The sequence below is a fragment of the Megascapheus bottae genome, chromosome 17 (assembly GCF_031878675.1).
Source record: "Megascapheus bottae isolate mThoBot1 chromosome 17, mThoBot2.hap1, whole genome shotgun sequence".
NCBI lineage: Eukaryota > Metazoa > Chordata > Mammalia > Rodentia > Geomyidae > Megascapheus > Megascapheus bottae.
The window spans coordinates 48,104,872-48,124,167 of record NC_143525.1 but is presented as its reverse complement, the minus strand read 5'-3'; the positions used below and the strand labels follow the sequence as shown (position 1 = coordinate 48,124,167).

At 42.6% G+C, this 19,296-nt stretch overlaps 1 protein-coding gene across 1 annotated transcript in view; it reads left to right on the top strand.

Annotated features, from left to right (window-relative positions):
- The first annotated feature begins 1,622 nt into the window (after positions 1-1,622).
- The window catches only part of Psmd11 (proteasome 26S subunit, non-ATPase 11), a 38,758-nt gene continuing 21,084 nt past the window's right edge, over positions 1,623-19,296 (top strand). Inside the window, exons 1-3 of the mRNA XM_090351264.1 lie at positions 1,623-1,755; positions 3,946-4,047; positions 16,103-16,227. Of these exons, the coding sequence (XP_090207390.1) occupies positions 1,665-1,755; positions 3,946-4,047; positions 16,103-16,227 (318 nt within the window). The 5' untranslated portion in view covers positions 1,623-1,664. The remainder of the gene's footprint in view (positions 1,756-3,945; positions 4,048-16,102; positions 16,228-19,296) is intronic.

Sequence of the window (19,296 nt, the reverse complement as noted above, 5' to 3'; positions counted from 1 at the left end):
CTATTTGAGCTTCACTATATCACTTACCCCAACTCACTTTGTCTGGATTTTAAAGGGGAATGAACAGTACCATCTTCAACATTGTTGGGAGGATAAAGAATATAGATACACCAGCTGCCTCATCCAGTCACAGAGGAGTGCAGTGTTGTTCCCAATTATAAGTCCTTTTACAGAATAGTATTTCCCTTTCGGAGTTATAACCTACATAGTTTTAACGACTTAAATTTAACCCTTCCTGGCCATACAGAATTTTATTTCCCCTCTTCCATTTGTCATTTTCACAGATACCTGATTATTGTTGAGGTGGTACAAAAAGAATTTTTTTTTCCAGTCTTGGTGTGAACTCAGGGCATGAGCACTCTCCTTGGGTTTTCTCAAGGCTAGGGCTCTACTTGAACCACAGCACCATTTCTGGCTTTTTCTATGTATGTGGTAATGGAAGAATCAAACCCCGGTCTTCATGCATGCTGGGCAAGCACTCTACCACTAGGCCAAACTCGTGGCTCTGAGGTGTTAAAAATTATCTAATGAAAATAAAGCAGGAGAATGTTAAACCGAAAAGCAAAATAATGGATAAAACCGAGGCAATAAAACATGTACAAGCTCTTTAAAGCAGTGTCCACTAAAGCAGTGTGTCTTGGAAGAAAAGTCTGATTTTATTTGTTAAGCTTAGGTGAGACTTTTATTTGAAACTCAGTGTTATTGGGCTAGAGGTGTGGCACGATGGGCAGAGCAATTGCCTAGCAGGCTCCTCAGCCCTGAGTTCTAGCCCCAAGATTGTAGCTGCCTACTGGGCCGAAGATGATTTTCTTTTCTTTCTGTCCTTTTTTATTTTTATTTATTTATTTTTTATTTTGTCAGTCCTGGGGTTTGAACTCTGGGCCCGGGCACTGTCCCTGGGCTCTTCAGCTCACGGCTAGCGTTCTACCCCTTGAGCCACAGAGCCACTTCCAGTTTTCTGGTGGTTCACTGGAGATGGGAGTCACACGAAATTTTGTGCCCCTGAGTAGCTGGTAGTAGGCGTGAGCCACAGGCACCCCTATGTGTGTCAGTCGTGGGACTTGAACCGGTCCTGGGCGCTGTCCTTACCGCCTCGAGCCACAGCACCACTAGCTTGATTTTCATTTTAGAGAGAGAGAGAGAGAGAGGGAGGGAGGGAGGGAGGGAGGGAGGGAAGGGGAGGGAGAGGGGAGGGAGGAAGAGAGGGGAGGGGGAGGGAGGGAGACACACACACCCCCAAATATGAAAGATTCCTGAGCGCATTTGGAATGGCGCTGTTCGATGCCCATGCAGCGCAATCGAGACAATTTCTGTGCCCCTTAATGCACGGTTAAACATGGACACTACAAGGAAGGCCCAAGAGTCAGCTGCTCAGAAAAGCTCTCCCTGGGTCTGAAGTCCCTTTCGGGATGGTAGCCTAGGCGCTGCCTCCTCCTTCTTCGGCGGTCCGATCTGGCAAGACTGCGCCCAGGAACTTGGCAGCCCCCCAGCAGGGCGCCCTAGCGCTCACCCGTCCTGGGCGCCTCTGCCAGGAGAGACTACAACTCCCAGGGTTCTCTGGGAGGAGGCGGGAGGTCCCGGGGGCTAGGACACGAGGGCGGGTCTTCCGGGTGTGTGTTTCCGGCGTCGGCGGCCGCGGCCGGGGACGGTGTGAGAGCGGTAAGATGGCGGCGGCAGCGGTGGTGGAGTTCCAGAGAGCCCAGTCTCTACTCAGCACCGACCGGGAGGCCTCCATCGACATCCTCCACTCCATCGGTAAAGGGCTCCGCGTCGTCCCCGCGGCTCTGCCAGCCTCGCTCGGCCTGTGTCGTTCGCCGGGAGCCGAGAGGGGCCGGACTAGCCGGCTCGGGTGCTGCTGACTCACTGTGTGTGAGGGGGCCGGGCCGGGGGCGCAGGCCGCTCGGGGCTCCCGGGAGGTCCCGGGGTCCCCGTCGGGCGGGAAGCCCCGGGGCAGCCCGCGCGTCCACCTGCTGGCTGCTGACTCACGGCGGATGCACCGCGGCTGGGCGAGCGGGCCGGGCCGGGCCCCTCGGTCTCCCGGGCTGGGTCCCCCGCTCCGGCCCGCGCGAGCCGGCCCGGGACCCGGCCCTCGGCCGCTCCGAGAGTGCGGTGCCGAGCGGCCGGGGCGAGCGGGTCCTCGGGACGGGCATTTCCCGCCGTTGTGATCAGCCCAGGTTGCCGGGGTGGGAGCGCGAGCGCTCGTCCCGGAGTTTCCTTCCACGGGACGCGCCGCCGGCGCTGCCTCGCTTCTTCCCAGCCCTCGGCGGAAGGCGCCCGGAAACGAGGGCCCTTGGCTGGATGGGGAGCTGCGGGGGTGACACGCACCCCGGGCTGGCACCGGGGGAGGAGGTGGTGGGCTGCCCTCCGCCCCGGCTGGGACCGCCGGGCTGGAGACGGTGACTAAGCCTCCCTCGCCTCCCCGGCGGGCTGGAAGTTAGTTCGCAGAGTTGGCTGTCCAGCCGCGGAGTTGCAGGCACTCGTCGGGAGCGGACTGCTCTCCTCCTCACACATGCACGCCTCGGGAAAGTCGAGGTAGCAGCCCCAGCCCCGCGCTCGCTAGTGGAGTTCAGGTGTGCGTAGAAACACCGCGACAGTGACAGAGAGGTGTTGAATGCTCACTGGCCAAGGATTCTAGGTAGGGCATTGGGCTTCCTCTCCCTCGCGTGTGTAGTAATGGGATCTTTTAAACGTACCTGGAGAAAATTCGAATGGGATCAACAAGTAGTCTGAGAACGCACGTGGATATGCGACTTCCAGGATGCTTATGTGTTGTTCGGTTGACTTTGTAAGTTGTTGAATTTTGGTGCTTCAGACTTGGATGGAAAAAGGGCAACGAGAAGTGTCTTACCTTTGGAGAGGAGAGGAGATGGGGGGGATCAAGATGCACCTTGGCAAAAGATGTCTCACTTTGAAGTACTGATCCTAAGTCAGTTATAAAGCACCAGTGTTGTCGAATTAACTGTTACATGTGTGTGCTTACACACTATCTAACGTTAGAGCTAATGTGAGCCTGGCAGTTTAACTTTTCGGCGAGCGCCTAATATTTTGTCCTTCAGAAAGTTGCTATTATGACAAACATTACCCTTTTGAGTATTTCTTGCATGTCCACTCTGCTCGCAGAGAATTCCCTGAAAGCTTTCCTGTTAGAGCAAGCTTGAGTCATGGTGTTTGACCGTCTTACTTTTTCCAGACTCCATTATGGAGTATCAAAATCTTGGTTTTTGTCAAGTCATGATGCTTTTGTAAGCGAAGTGGCAACTAGTATTGATGACTAAAATTAACACCACAAACTTGGAGACATTATTGGATGGTCTGCTGTTTGAGTAATTATTTACTGTTGAAAGTGGGACAGATAGCAGAAAGTTATTTTAACCAGATCCGAGTCCATTATAAAGCAGCAGTCTCTCTTAACTGTAATTGCTCAGAATCACACGGAACCTTTGATGGGTTGTTTTTCTAGTAAGGCTTCACAGAACCACAGACTTTATTGAAAAGACTTTTTCTTGTCATCAGTAACTTAGTCATTTGATCTTAGTTTGTGGCAGGTAAATGCATAAACACGTTTTATGCAACTTCATATAAACAACTTGTGCCATAGGTATAAAGGAATTGTTTGTTTTGCTTTAGTCAAGTGACTACAGTAGGAACCTCCATGTCTATGCTTAAGGGAAATTCTAGTGGATAGACTCATAAAACATCCTTAAAATCAGAGAGGGGTCTATTTATTATTTATTTGATTTACATGGCATATTTGATTATTTTCTTTCTTATTTGGTGTTTTTGTTGGAGGGGGTTTATTGAATTTTAGGCTCTAGAATTTGTCTTTTGGTAAACATGATTGAGTTCATAATGGGTCTGTCTGGTAAGGGTGGGTACATTTTCTCTTGCCCAAGGTTTTTTTTCTAATATCAGAATTTTAAGAAAGTTCTTATTTTCCTCCCACAGTGAAACGTGATATTCAGGAAAATGATGAGGAGGCAGTGCAAGTCAAAGAGCAGAGTATCCTTGAATTGGGGTCTCTCCTGGCGAAGACTGGACAAGCTGCTGGTAAGTGCAATGGAAGGATTGAACCTGAAGTGACAGATGGAATTTTTGTTCTTTTTTTTTTTTTTTGGAGGAAAGGAACATGGAATTTTATACAGACAATTCATATGGATATAATTCAGTTTTCTTGGCATCCTGTTAAATAAACTTCAGTTTTTTCAGCAGAAAATTAAGTGGTCTTTAAATTTTTTTTTATTTTTGTTTTGTTGTTTTGGCTGTACTGGACTTTGAACTCAGGATCAAGGGCTTCCTTGCAAAGATTACCACTAAGCTGTACTTGTAGCACTTTTTTCCATGGACTAAGAGTCTTGCCTTCTTCCGGATTATATACCTAGACACTCACCAGGGAGCCCAGCTCCTGTCTGAGGTCTCTTGAGTTTTATTATTTTTGTTGTTGTTGTTGTTGATTGTGGGGCTTGAACATTGGGCCAGCCCGCACATTGTGAGCTCTTGTGCTCAAAGCTAGTGCTCTACCACTTGAGCCACAGAGCCACTTCCCATTTTGTGGTGGTTAATTGGAAATAAGAGTCTCATGGACTTTTGTGCCTGGCTGGCTTTGAACCTTGATCCTCAGATCTCAGCCTCTAGAATGGCTAGAATTACAGGTATGAGCCACTGGCGCCTGGCTGAATATACTGTTTTTGTTGGGATATAGTAATCTGATTTCTTTCTGTTTTTTTAATTCTCAATATTGGTTTACATATGAAGACAGCAGTCTTCCATAATTTACTGAGTAGTGATGTATTCAAGGATAGTGACTTTAGGGTTCCTTATGTGAAGATGACTGGATTTTATATCCAAATGACTCACTGTGCTTTTTTTCTGATACAGAATGAGTACGATATTAAATGATGACTTCCTAAGATTGCTCCAGTGATAGCTATGACTTTGTACATATGGTTGCTTAGGCATTCTAGTTGTAGCTGAATGTCTAATTACATTGGCTAGCTAGGCTTGACATGATACTCTGATGATGGGTGTGTTCTTGGGGTGAGGAGAGTACTGTTGACCAGAAAGGACCTTTGACCAATAAAGTAATAGTATTCAGGAGAAGTTAGCTTAATGTTAAAATGAGTGATACTTGTTAACTTAAAAATGATTTTAGAATTAGAATGGATTAAGTTCTGGTAAGTGACCTCATGAATTACTTTCTTCAAATTATGTAGTTATTCAAGAGAATGATAGATAACTTCGAAAACCTTTTTGGACTTGAAGGTTAAGATCTTTTGCATTTCAGACTAACTTTAATTACTGGATCACTAAAAATTTAAATACATGTGCATGAAATTCCAAGGATATATTTACATGAGTCTTTATTTTTGATGTTGGGCTTGAACTCAGAGCTTTAACACCGTGTCTAAGCTCTGTTATTCAAGGCTAGCCCTCTACCACAGCTCCACTTCCAGTTTTCTAGTGGTTTATTGGAGAGAAGAGTCTCAAGGACTTTCCTGTCCAGGCTGGCTTTGAGCTGCGATCCTCAGATCTCAGCCTCCTAAGTAGCTAAGGTTTCAGGCATGAACCACCAGTGCTAAGCTTGTGTTATTTATTTATTTATGCCAGTCCAGGGGCTTGAGCTTGGGGCCTGAACACTGTCCTTAGGCTTTCTCAAGCCTAGAATTCTATCGTTTGAGCCATAGCACCACTTCCAGCTTTTTCTGTGTATGTGGTACTGAGGAATTGGACCTGGGTTTTCATGCATGCTAGGCATGTACTCTACTACTAGGCCATGCTCCCAGCCTGTGTCTTTTATTTTTTAAAGCTTGGTATGTATGTGTATGTGTACATATGCTTGTCCTGGGGTTTGAACTTAATACCTAGATGCTGTCCCTGAGCTTTTGTTTTTGTTTTTTCTTAGGGCTAGCACTCTTTTCACTTGAGCTATACATCTTGACTTTTGGCGTTTTTGGTAGTTAATTAGTGATCAAAGAGTCTCATGCCCTTTCTTCCCTGGGCTGGCTTTGAATTGCCTTCTGAGCAGTTAGGATTATAGGCGTGAGTCACTGGTACCTAGCTAAAATATGATTTTGTTGTTGTTGTTGTTGTTGTCGTTCATGGGGTTTGAACTTGGGCCTGGGTGCTGTCACTGAGGTTTTTTTTTTTAAGCTGGGTGGCTTGAACTCAGGGCTTGGGCACTGTCCTTGAGTTTTCTCAAGGTTAGTGCTCTACAATTTGAGCCACAGCACCACTTGTGCCAAGGAATCGAACTCAGGGTTTTATGATGCTGTACAAGCATGCTACCACTAGGCCACACTCCCAGTCCTGTCACTGAGTTCTTTTGCTCAAGACTAGCATTATTTGAGCCACAGTGCCACTTCTGGTTTTCTGGTGGTTAATTGGACATAAGAGTCTTATGGACTTTTCTGCTTAGACTGGCTTTGAACTGTAATCTTCAGATCTCAGCCTCCTGAGTAGCTAGGATTACAGGTGTGAGCCACCACACCCAGCCTAAAATATGATTTTTAAATCTGAAAGAACAACTGGGTTTGAAGGTAGCCTGACAGTAAAGTCTGTCAGAGCTGAAGATATAGCTCAAGTGGACAAGCAGATCCAAGTTGGCAGGGGGAGTGAGTTTTAATTCAAAACCCAGTACTGCAAAGAAAAAGAAAAGAGAAGTGGGCCAGGAGTTTGGCCTATTAGTAGAGTGCTTGCCTAGCATGCATGAAGACCCAGGTTCAGTCCCTCAGTACCACATACATAGAGAAAGCCGGAAGTGGTGCTGTGGCTGTAGTGGTAGAGCTCCAGTCTTGAGAAAGCTGAAGGACAGTGCTCAGACCCTGAGTTCTAGCCCCAGCACTGGCCAAAAGAAAAAGAAAAGAACAGAGAAGTGTATGTATATAATACATTTTGAGTACTTACAAACGTGGTTCAGCTTATTGAGTCCTTGAAGCAACTTGAAATTAGTTATTATTACATATGAGGAAACTGAGCATGAAGTTTAAATAACCACTTCTGGTAGAGCCAGGATTTGAATCTTTGATGTTTCATTTCAGGCTTCTGGATGAATGGAACAATGGTTATAGCTTTCTTTCTTCTCTCTCTCCCTCTCTCCCCCCCTTTCTCTTTCTCTTTCTCTCCTCCTCTTCCACCTCCTCCTTCTTTTTTGGACAAGCTTGAAGCTTGAACTCAGTTCTTGGGCACTGTCCCTGAGCTTCTTTTGCTCAAAGCTAGCACTCTACCACTTGAACCACTACACCACTTCCAGCTTTTTCTGTTTATGTGGTACTGAGGAATTGAACCCAGGATTCATGCTAAGCACTCTACTACTAAGCCATGTTCTCAGTCCCGGTTATGGTTTTCTTGCTTTCTCTCCTTCCTCCCTCCCTCCCTCCCTCCCTCCCTCCCTCCCTCCCTCCCTCCCTCCCTTTTTCTTCTTTTTTTTTTTTTGCCAGTCGTGCGCTTGAGCTCAGGGCCTGAGCACTGTCCTTGGACTTTCTCAAGGCTAGAGCTCTACCACTTGAGCCTCAGTACCACTTCCAGCTTTTTTTTCTATATATGTGGTACCGAGGAATCGAACCCGGGTCTTCGTGCATGCTAGGCAAGCACTTTAACCACTAGGCCTAACTCCCGGCCCCTCCCTTTTTCTTCTTTTTGCCAGTCCAGAGGCTTGTACTCTGGGCCTGAGCACTGTCCTTGGGCTTTCTCAAGGCTAGAGCTCTACCACTTGAACCAAAGCACCACTTCTGGCCTTTTCTATGAATGTGGTACGGAGGGATTGCACCCCATTCTTTGTGTATGCTAGGCAAGCACTCTACCACTAGGCCAAACTCCCGGCCCCATGGTTTTCTTATAGTTATCACTTGTGCGTTATCCATGATCAGTAATGGGTCTTCTCTTTTTAATGTGTTTATGAATTTCTCTTGGAATTTTTGTTGTTGTTTTGTCTGAGCCTGGGCATTGTCCCTGAGCTCTTCAGCTCAAGACTCCTGGCCCTACTCCTTGAGCCATAGCACCTCTTCCGGTGGTTAATTAGAGATAAGAGTTTCATAATCTTTAGTGCCCGGGCTGGGCTGGCTTTGAACCTGGGCTGGATTTGAACCTGGGCTGGCTTTAACTTGGGCTGGCTTTGAACCAGGACAGCCTCCTGAGTAACTAGGATTATAGGTATAAGCCACATGCCCAGTTTTTTTTTTTTTTTTTTTTTTTAATGCCATTCCTCAGGGGCCTGAGTGCTGTCCCTTAGGTTTTGCTCAAGGCAGCCATAGCTGCACTTAGAGTATTTTGATTAACTGGAGATAATAAACTTATGGTTTTGCTGCCTTAGCTGCTATGAACTGTGATCCTCATATTTCAGTCTCTTAAACAGCTAGGATAACAGGCGTGACCCACTATTGCGACCAAAACAGTTTTGATAAGTCATTCATGTCAGGTATAATCTATGTATAGTAGTTTTTCTAAAAGGATTATAAAACCAGGTAAATTGATTTAAGATTTTCTATTTTGGTCACTTAAATATTTAACTTGTTACCTGACAGTAGAATAGTTAGAAACTGCCATATCTATATGTCAATAATTTAATTCAAATATATTACTTTTTTTGCATGTAATTCCAGTTGCATGCTTATTTTCTCAAATCCTAGCCTTCACCATTTTGTGACTCAGCATGTGATTAGTTGAGAAGTATACTATCAACCTACTGGAATTTCATAGGTGAATTATGTTTACTTTTGTTTTTGTTGTTGTGGGGCTTGAACTCTGGGCCTGAGCTCTTTAACTTAAGGCTACTGTCTTACCCCTGGGCCTGGGCATTGTCCCTGAACTCTTCAGCTCAAGGCTATCATCATATCCCTGAGCCACAGTGCCACTTTGGTTTTCTAGTGGTTAATTGGAGATAAGAGTCTCATGGTCTTTAATGTCTTTAGTGCTTGGGCTGGCTTTGAACCTTAATCCTCAGATCTCAGACTCCTGAATAGCTGTTAGCTTTACAGGTGTGAGCCACTGTACCTAGCTAATTTCTAAGTTTTTCAAAAAACTTTTCTGGCATACATGTCATTATGTCATTATTTTCTCTCTTTTTTTTTTTGCGGGGGTTGGGGGGAGGGGGAGGGGGGTAGGGATTGGTTGTGGGACTTGAACTATGGGCCTGAGCATAGTCCCCGAGCTTTTCAGCTCAAGTCTACCATTCTACCCCTGGAGCCATAGCCCCACTTCCCATTTTCTAGTGATTAATTGGAGGTAAGAATCTCAAGGTCTTTTGTGTCCTGGCTGATTTTGAACCTTGATCCTCAGATCTCAGCCTCCTGAGTAGCTAGGATTATAGGCATGGGCCACCTGGCCCAACTTCATTGTTTTCTAAGATAGTTGGAAGAGTGCAGGTTGTATATATGTAGTACAGGTAGTATATACACAGTATTGGGGCTCTATCTTAGCTCTTAGTAATTGATAGGTGCATATTGTTTATATTTGTTGAATTTTGCATTATTTGAGATCACAAAACACATCTATACCATTTATCTTCAGTTTTGCATTATTACTATTTTTTTTTTTTTTTTGCCAGTCCTAGGGCTTGAACTCAGGGCCTGGGCACTGTCCCTGGGCTCCTCAAGGTTAGAGCTCTACCACTTGAGCCACTTCTGACCTTTTCTGTGTATGTGGTATCTAGTTATTGAACTCAAGGTTTCATTCATGCTAGGCAGGCACTCTACCACTAGGCCATGCTCCTGGCCCCCATTTTTGCGTTATTATGTCTTTAATGTTTATCATTGTGCTCAGAAAGATCAATAAGGGTCCCTGACTAAAATTAAAATTGATCACTTGGAGATTAATGAATGAGACAGTAGTCAGATGTGAGATAATTATGAAAATAGTGTTGGTTGAGAATGAGACTTAGTAGTAGCCTGCTTGACTAGCATGCATGAAGCTCTAGGTTCAATTTCTTAGTACCATATAGACAGAAAAAGCTGGAAATGGTATTGTGGCTCACGTGGTAGAGCGCTTGCCTTGAGCACAGAGAGGCCTAGGGACAGAACCCAGGCCCATGTCTCAGGACTGGCAAAAAAAAAAAAAAAAAAAAAAGAAAGAAAAAAGAAAAAAAGAGAAAATAGTATCGACTTTTTCCAGAAATAATGTCTAGATACAGAATTTATAGATTTTACATAACCTGAGGATCTTAAAAGAAATCCCTTGAATTCTGTTAGGTTCTAGTGAGATTCTGATCATATAATTGTATAGTATTAGTAAAAAAATGGGAAAACTGTCTCTGTGATTTTATGGAAATTACAAAAAATAGAACATATGAAAATGAAAAGAATATATCCTAAGAATGAATATGAAACAGATAAGATTTCTTTAGTTATTTTGAAAAATAGCAGATAATTTGTTGGGATAAGAAGAATAATAATTCAGTGCTTAGCGAAAATATAATGCTTGCAGATACTAGAGAGAAAGGCAGATTGCTTAGCTCATATTTCACTTCTACCTTTTCTAGGAAGGAAAATGATTTTCAAAGAGAAAAAGATAGAAATAACATCAAAAAAAGAGAATTAAAGCCAAGGTAGGTGAGAGAAGAGAGCAGATAGTCTCTTTAAATAAGTTCATTTCTCTAGGCTCTGACAATTTCTGTCCTTTAATATCCAAAGATTAGTTCTGGATACTTATTCTATGAATAATTCTGTAATCATGGAGGGTAGAAAAATGTAAGAAAATGGAGGCAGGTAAAAGGTAATGAAAAGTAATGAAGAGATTCTATCTGGATGGATACTACAAAGTGAAACATGGGCGTTCTGGGACAGATGGTTTGGTTTTAATTTATTATGAACAGACTATTCCAAACTCACCTCCAAAACTTGCAGATTTCAGTGGCTGCCATGGGTGAGGTGGCTGTGTTGTGTGTGTGTGTGTGTGTGTGTGTGTGTGCATGTGTGCACGTGTGCACACACCAATACTTGGACTTGAACTCCAAGCTTTTTTCTCAAGGCTGACATAGGTATAGTTGGCTAATTTACAAAATTTTTTGGAATAGTTGTTCAAAGCATGCCAAATGAATCATTTATCTACCTGAAGACAAGTTTGTATTGTCATATCATAGGAATCTGTCTTTGTTTTTCTGGTCAGCATCTGGCATCATGGTTAAAACCATTTCAGCAGGCATGCTTATTTTTGTGGATGACTCAGTACAGTAGAGGACAGAATTAAGATTCACAGTTACTGCCAAACCAGGAGATTAAATTAGTTGCGATAAATATAAGATTATATTGAAATCCTTATCAACATAGGAATATGGGGAATTACCTGTCTTTGCAAAACAGACCTTAATGGACTGAATGTGAATCATGAATGCAACTGAAAAATTAAAACCTGACATCTGCTTCCTAGGCATGAGTGCACACCTGTAATCCCAATACTCTGGGGGCTACGACAGAGGGGCATGAATTCGCAGGCAGCCTGAGCTACGTAGTGAGACCTTATCTCAAAATAAACCCCCATATAGTCTATCTTACTTTAGAAGTAGCTAGATCAAGGGCCGGGAGTTTGGCCTAGTGGTAGAGTGCTTGCCTAGCATGTACAAAGACCTGGGTTCAATTCCTCGGTACCACATACATAGAAAAAAGCCAGAAGTGGTGCTGAGGCTCAAGTGGTAGAGCTCTAGCCTTGAGAAAGTCCAAGGACAGTGCTCAGGCCCTGAGCTCAAGGCCAGGACTGGCAAAAAAAAAAAAAGAATATCATGGACTTTTGTGCCCGGGCTGGCTTTGAACCGCAATCCTCAGATCTCAGCCTCCTGAATAGCTAGGATTACAGGTGTGAGCCACCAGCGCCTGGCTGGAGCATTTTCTTTAGTCTAGATATCTCCATAAACTCTAGAATTTACTAGAGAGATTGAATAATCTAGAAAACAGAACATTGGAGGAACAATTTAAGTAGCTAGAGATGTTTAGCCTAAAAAAAGGGGGGGGGGAAATTAATAGAGACAAATGAAGTCAGGTGGAAAGAAGTATAGATTTATTTGTATTTCAAAGTATTTGTGCCACTAGAAATCACAATTGTTCAAACATAGTAGGAAATGCTATGTGAAAAATGACATTACATCAAAGCTAGGATAGGATGGGTGTAGCTCATTGATAGAGTGCTTCCTAAGATGCATAAGGTCCCAGCAAAACATTCTAACATATGTACACACATAAAAGAATTATATGATTCTATAGTATAATTGAAATTTGTATGGATATGGAAAGCAATTTCAGGGGAAGAGTCCCGTTTACATGGGTCAAGAAGATGGGAAAACACATTGGCTTGTAGCATTAATGTAGTTTGAAGCAGGAGTGTTTCAGCCAAAGTGTCTAGTATTGCAGGTGGGAGCCACTGGTACCAGGCTCGAATGTACTTTTTTTTGTTGTTTTGGTCATGAGACTTGAACTCTGAGTCTCTCCCTTATCTCTTCAGCTTAATGCTAATGCTCGACAACTTTGAGCCATAGTGCCACTTCTGGTTTTCTGGTGGTTAATTGGAGATAAGAAGTTCATGAACTTTTATACCTGTCCTGGCTTTGAACCTGGATCCTCAGATCTCAACCTTCTCAATAGCTAGGATTACAGGTGTGAGCCACTGGCGCTCAGCTAGAATGCACTTTATGTAAGAGTGCATGACAGGGCAAAATGGGAAAATGTATTACACACAGTTACTCAAAGGTAGTACTTACTAGTGAAGGACAAAAGATAAATGTTCTATCTTTTGTGTAGGTTCCTTTAGTACCTGACACAGTTTCTTGCATCTTTTGACTGTCTGGGCAGATGAGCATTTTAGGATTCTGAATTGGTGTTCTCAGGAGGGCAAGATTTGATTGTCCTGAATTAGAGTTCTCAGGAGAGTGAGTCTACAATTGGAGGTTATTAATGGGGTAATGGCACAAAGGTAATTTTAGCCTATATTCCAAAAAGAATTTCTTAGTTTAGTTGAAACATTCTTCAATTTTTATTAATTTGACAAACACATCTCTAGTTTGTTTTTCAAGTCACTCCTTGAAATTCTTGTTTTGCTTTTCTTCTAAAGGAGGGAGCATTTTTCATTATTGAAGTGTTAGGTTTTGTAGATACATGAGGAATTGTTGAAGGGAATAGTAAAGCCTGAAGGACAAAATAATGTAATTTCTTTGAGAAAAGTTTATTCAGCAGAGTGCTGAGGGGCGCACTGCCAGGAGACCATGTCCTTCACAGCACACTTGTTGACCAAGTTTGCTGTTCTTTCTCTAGGGAATTTCTAGTTAAGTAGTTTCCACTCCTCTCCCTCCTCTTCCCCTTCCTTCCTTTGTCCTTCATTCCTTACTCCCTACTTCTTTTTCTCTGCACCCTCACAAGTGCAAAACCCTAAGTTCAAACCCCAATAGTTCTCCCAAAGACTATTCCTACATACAATGTTCCTGATTTTATCCTGTTGGCATTTCGTGGCTTAACAGCAAAAGAAGAGAACAAAATGAAATCTTGGAAGGTTTTCCCCATAGAAACACACTAAGGTTAATCTAAACCACTTTCTAATTTAGAAAAAAATGGTGCCTATAATAGGAATGAAGACACCGTTTTTGTCTGCAACAATTGATTGCTTTGAAAGTGGTGCTGTGGTAGAGCATTAGCCTTGAGCTGAAGTACTCTGGGACAGAGCCCAGGCCCAGAGTTCAAGCTCCACGACTGACTCCCCCCCCCAAAAAAAGATGCATTTATTATTTAAAAAAACTAAGAATTTTGTGTTAATATGCAGTATATACAGATAACTATTTTATTATTTGTTTAAATATTATTATTGAATGCTATTCATTGGAAAGATATTTAAAAAAAAAGAGTGCAGGGGCCGGGAGTTTGGCCTAGTGGTAGAGTGCTTGCCTAGCATGCACGAAGACCCGGGTTCGATTCCTTGGTACCACATGCATAGAAAAAAAAAAAAGTGCTGAGGAAGTGGTGCTGAACTGGAGAGTACTTTGAGAGGAAAGAAGAGAACTGCAATTGAAAAGCTCTGTTTAAGGAGCTGAGACAGATTTGGGAATAAAAAGTTTATTTTTTATTTTTTATTTTTTTTATTGCTTATTTTTTTTATTGTAATTAGTAAAAGGGTTACATGATATTTCCCAGACAGAAGGTGCATTAATTCACATAGATTGATACCCTTTCACATGTCTTGGTACCCGTTTCCCTCCCCCCCCACACCCGGGAATAAAAAGTTTTTTTTTTTTTTTTTTTTTTTTTTGCCTCTCCTGGGTCTTGAACTCAGGGCCTGGGCACTGTACTTGAACTTTCTCAGGGCTAGAGCTCTACCACTTGAGCCACAGCACCATTTCTAGCTCTTTCTGTGTATGTGGTATCAAGGAATCGAATCTAGGATTTTGTGTATGCTAGGCAAGCACTCTACCACAAGGTTATACTTCCAGACCCAAGTGTTTAATTTTATCTATTTTTTACCAGCCCTGGGCTTGAACTCAGCTTGGGCACTGTCCTTGGATCATTTTTGCTCAAGGCTAGCGTTCTACCCCTTGAGCTACAACACCACTTCTGGCCTTTTCTGTGTATATGGTACTAAGCTTCATGTGTGCTAGGCGAGCACTCTACCACTAGGCTATGCTCTCAGGCCCTCCCCCCTTTAAAAATTTTTTTTGTTGTTGTTGTCGATCGTGGGGCTTGAACTCTGGGCCTAGGCGTTGTCCCTGAGCTCTTCAGCTCAAGGCTACTGCCCTACCCCTTGAACCTCAGCCGAATTTCCCAAATAGTTTCTAGTGGTTAATTGGAGATGAAGAGTCTCATATTCTTTAGTGCCTGGGCTAGCTTTGAACAGATCTCAGCCACTTGAGTAGCTAGGATTATCTGCATGAGCCACTGTGCCCAGCAAGTATTTTATTTTTTGGCCAGTCCTGGTTAAAATCAGGTCCTGAGTACTGTCCTTGGGCTTTCTCAAGGCTGAGCTTTACCACTTGAGCCACAGTACCACTTCTTACTTTTTTCCCTATATGTGGTACCAAGGAATTGAACCTGGGTCCTTGTGCATGTGAGGTAAGAACTCTACCACTAGGCCAAACTCCTGGCCCCAAGTATTCTGTTTTTTTTATGTTTTTTTTCTTTTCTTTTCTTTTTTTTGCCAGTCCTGGCACTGTGTTCTTAAGCACTTTTGCTCAACTCAAGGCCAGTACTCTGCCACTTGAATCATATTTTCAACTTTTTTTGTGTGTATTTGATACCAAGGAATCAAACCTTGTTCTTCCTTGCACGCTAGTCAAATGCTCTACTATGAAGCCACACCCCAGGCCCCTTATGAACTTTTTTTTGCCAGTCCTGGGCTTGAGCTCAGGGCCTGAGCACTGTTCTTGGACTTTCTCAAGGCTAGAGCTCTACCACTTGAGCCTCAGCACCACTTCCGGCTTTTTTTTGTATGTATGTGGTACCAAGGAATCGAACCCGGGTCTTCGTGCATGCTAGGCAAGCACCTTAACCACTAGGCCAAACTCCCGGCCCCCTTATGAACTTTTATAACAAGATCCATACTTGTTTATGGAGAAGTGGGCAGGAGCAGAGCATATTGTATGTTTTAGAAAGCTACTTTACTATTTATCTTTCAATAGGATGGATAATAATGAGGCATAGATTTGAGTGTTTCATGGGCATTTATGTTCTAGTATTCCAGGGGCTCAGTGGGGAATTGAATATAATTTTGGTGCCTGGTACTGGTGTCTCATGCGTATAATCCTAGCCACTGATGAGGCTAAGGTCTGAGGATTTTGGTTTGAAGTCAGCCAGATTTTAGAGAGACTCTTTATTTTGAGTTAACCAGCAAAAGTCTGGAAGTGTAGGTAAAGCTAGTTTTGATAGGAAAACAGCCAGGCAGTGAGATACTGATTTCAAATCCTAATACTGGTACACGCATACACGCACACATGTGAAAGAATACAAATTTGGTATATGATATTTAACTTATTTTTGTTATTTCTGACCTGCTTAGAATGCTAGAAACTCCTACTAAGTTACATTTAAACCTATTCCATTGATATCAATACTGATTTTTCTAATGGTAGTTTGTCAGTTTTTCAAATGGATATTTTTGTCCCAATATTAATGTTTATTTTTCTTTTCTGAATTACTTTTCCTCACAGAACTTGGAGGACTCCTGAAGTATGTACGACCTTTCTTGAATTCCATCAGTAAGGCTAAAGCAGCTCGTCTGGTCCGATCTCTTCTTGATCTGTTTCTTGATATGGAAGCAGCTACAGGACAGGAGGTAAGTTGTATTAATGACAGAAAGTAGATAGTAGGGAACAAAGTTTATTTCACAGTTGCCTGCTTCACTATGGTACTAGGTAGAAGAGACAGCTGGGAGGACAGCTCAGGACTTATCATGTCAGTTTCTCTTTGTTACAAGGCATTTGATACTTTGAGTCTGTTCCATGCTTTGCTTTGTAAGTGGAGATTGTCAGTGGTCCCTGGAATCCTCATTACATCAGGGTCACAAACTGACTCTTGTCTTTGAGGGATTGTATTGCCACACTTTTGTAATGTTTTCTGTGTCTGTGGTACCTTTCACCTTGTGTCACAGAGCTCCTTATGAGCACTAAGTAAGTGTTACGGCATTCTTTCTTGGCATGTTTTTTTTGGTTTTGGTTTTTACTGTGTTCATGTCTTTATTGAAGGGTGAGCATCCATCTGTTCTGTGTTGTGCGGAAGTGACTATTTCTGTTCATATTATTCACATGTTCAAAGTTGATCTTGAGCTCTTTTAATGAGTGCTCTGTTTTTTTCTTTTTCAGTGATAGATGCATTTTCTATTAGGAAGAGACATACACAAATTAAAAACTTCTGTAAAGAAGTTCAAGAAAGTTATATTGTAGTGATTTCAGTCTGTTGGTAATAAGAATAATAGTTTTTGCCTTTTTTGTTTTCTTTTGCCAGTCCTGGGACTTTAACTCAGGGCCTGGGCACTGTCCTTGGACACTTTTTGCTCAAGGTTAGCACTCTACCACTTGAGCCATAGTGCCATTTCGGCTTTTTTCTGTGTATGTAGTACTGAGGAACTGAACCCAAGGCTTAGTGCATGCTAAGCAGGCACTCGACTACTAGGCCTGGTTTTTGCCTTTCTTATAGTTTTATTTTTCAGTCCTTACTCAATACTTTCTGATCATGAGGCACTCATATGGATGATAGGGTACAGTTGTAAAAAAACACAGTAACTGCTTGTTTTATTATTTATTATTAAGTGGTTGTACAAAGGTGTTACAGTCCCATAGGTAACTGCTTTCTTTTAAAATTTCTTTTCTTTTGGGTGCCAGTCCTAGAGATTGAACTCAGAGCCTAGGCACTGTCCCTGAGCTTTTGTACTTAAGCTTAGCATTCTTCCACAGCTCTACTTCTGGCTTTATACTGGTTAATTTGAGATTAGAGTCTCATTTCTGCCCAGGTTGGCTTTAATCTGCTAGGCTCTGACTTCAAGCCCCACAACCACAGGAAAAGAAAAAAAGGAAAGAAATGTATTCTTCTTTGACTTGTGTAATGGTAACTGCTCTGTACATTAGCTTTATAATAAGAATACAAAATTCAATTCATTAAATGGAAAAAAATAGAACTGAATTCAGACATCAATCAATCAAATGAAATGAGGCATCTTGTGCTTTAAGAACTTCACATATCTTCCTCCTTGAGACATTAACTGAACACAAGTCAATTCTCAGACATCTACATATTAGATGCTTTCCTATTCCCGGATTTCAGACAAGAGTTTCTATCTATATCTTAGATTACTAAGCTTTTAATTTTTTCATTGGTCCTGGGGCTTGAACTTGGGGATTGGGCACTGTCCTTGAGCCTCTTTGTCTTTAAGGATGGCACTCTGCTGCGTGCCTCAGCAAAGGGTTGTGTTTTAACAGTGGAGGCAACTAGTTTTGTGTGTGTGTGTGTGTGTGTGTGTGTGTGTGTGTGTGTGTGTGTGTGTTTCTGGTGGTGGGGCCCTGGATTCTGTCCCTGAGCTTTTTTGTTCAAGGCTAGTACTCTCTATCACTTGGACCACAGCACCACTTTCAATTTTCTAGTAGTTAATTGGAGATAACAATGTCATGGGCTTTCTTGCCCAGGCTGGCTTTGAAATATGGTCCTTAGAGATTAGCTACTGAGTACCTAGGATTACAGATGTGAGCTAACAGTACCTAGCTCTAAAATATATGTTGCCTTATTATTATTTTTATTATTTTTTTTTGGTCTTTTAAAGCTCCCCCCTTCTCCCCAATAGCTGACGACCGAACTCAGGGTCTTGTACTTGCCAGGCAAGGGCTTTTCCGCTGAGCTAAATCCCCAACCCCTAAAATATATGATAGTATATAAACACAAAGTTAGAAATGCTAGTTGGTTATATGTCTAGGATAGATGGAAGACAAAGGCCATGAATAAACAGTAAGGAATTTCAGAAATGCAAGACATATAGATACTACTTTGGAATGATGTCTTTTAAATTTGGGTTCTTGTTTTTTGTTTTTGTTGTTGGTGGTGTTTTTTTTTTTTTTTTTTTTGCCAGTCCTGGGCTTGAGCTAGGCAAGCACTCTACCATTAGGCTAAACTCCTGGCCCTTCCTAAGCTTCTTTTGCTCAAGGTTAGTGCTCTGCCACTTGAACCACAGTGCTAGCTCCAACTTTTTCTGTTTGTGTGTTACTGAGGAATTGAACCCAGGGCTTCATGCATGCATGCTAGGCAAGCACTCTACCACTGAATGACATTCCCAGCCCTAAATCTGGTTTCTTGCCTAATGATTCTTAGAAACTTATAGGCCTACTTCATTTGTAGAAAATTCATTTGTAGTACAGTCTTTTTGCTTGCTTCTGACAGAATTATGTTTTATATAGTAGACAGAAAATAAGATAAGTTTAGGTTATATTATTTGTTTATTTAATAGTATTAGGTGCTTTTCTTTTCTTCTTCTTTTTTTTTTTTTTGCCAGTCCTGGGCTTGGGTTCAGGGCCTGAGCACTGTCCTTGGACTTTCTCAAGGCTTAGCACTCTACCACTTGAGCCTCAGCACCACTTCCGGCTTTTTTTTCTATATACGTGGTACTGAGGAATTGAACCTGGGTCTTCGTACATGCTAGGCAAGCACTCTACCACTAGGCCAAACTCCTGGCCCTTCTTTTTTTTTTTTTTTGCCAGTCCTGGGCTTGAGCTGAGGGCTTGAGCACTGTCCTTGGACTTTCTTAAGGCTAGAGCTCTACCACTCGAGCCTCAGTACCACTTCTGGCTTTTTCTATGTATGTGGTACCGAAGAATCGGACCAGGGTCTTCATGCATGCTAGGCAAGCACTCTACCACTCGGC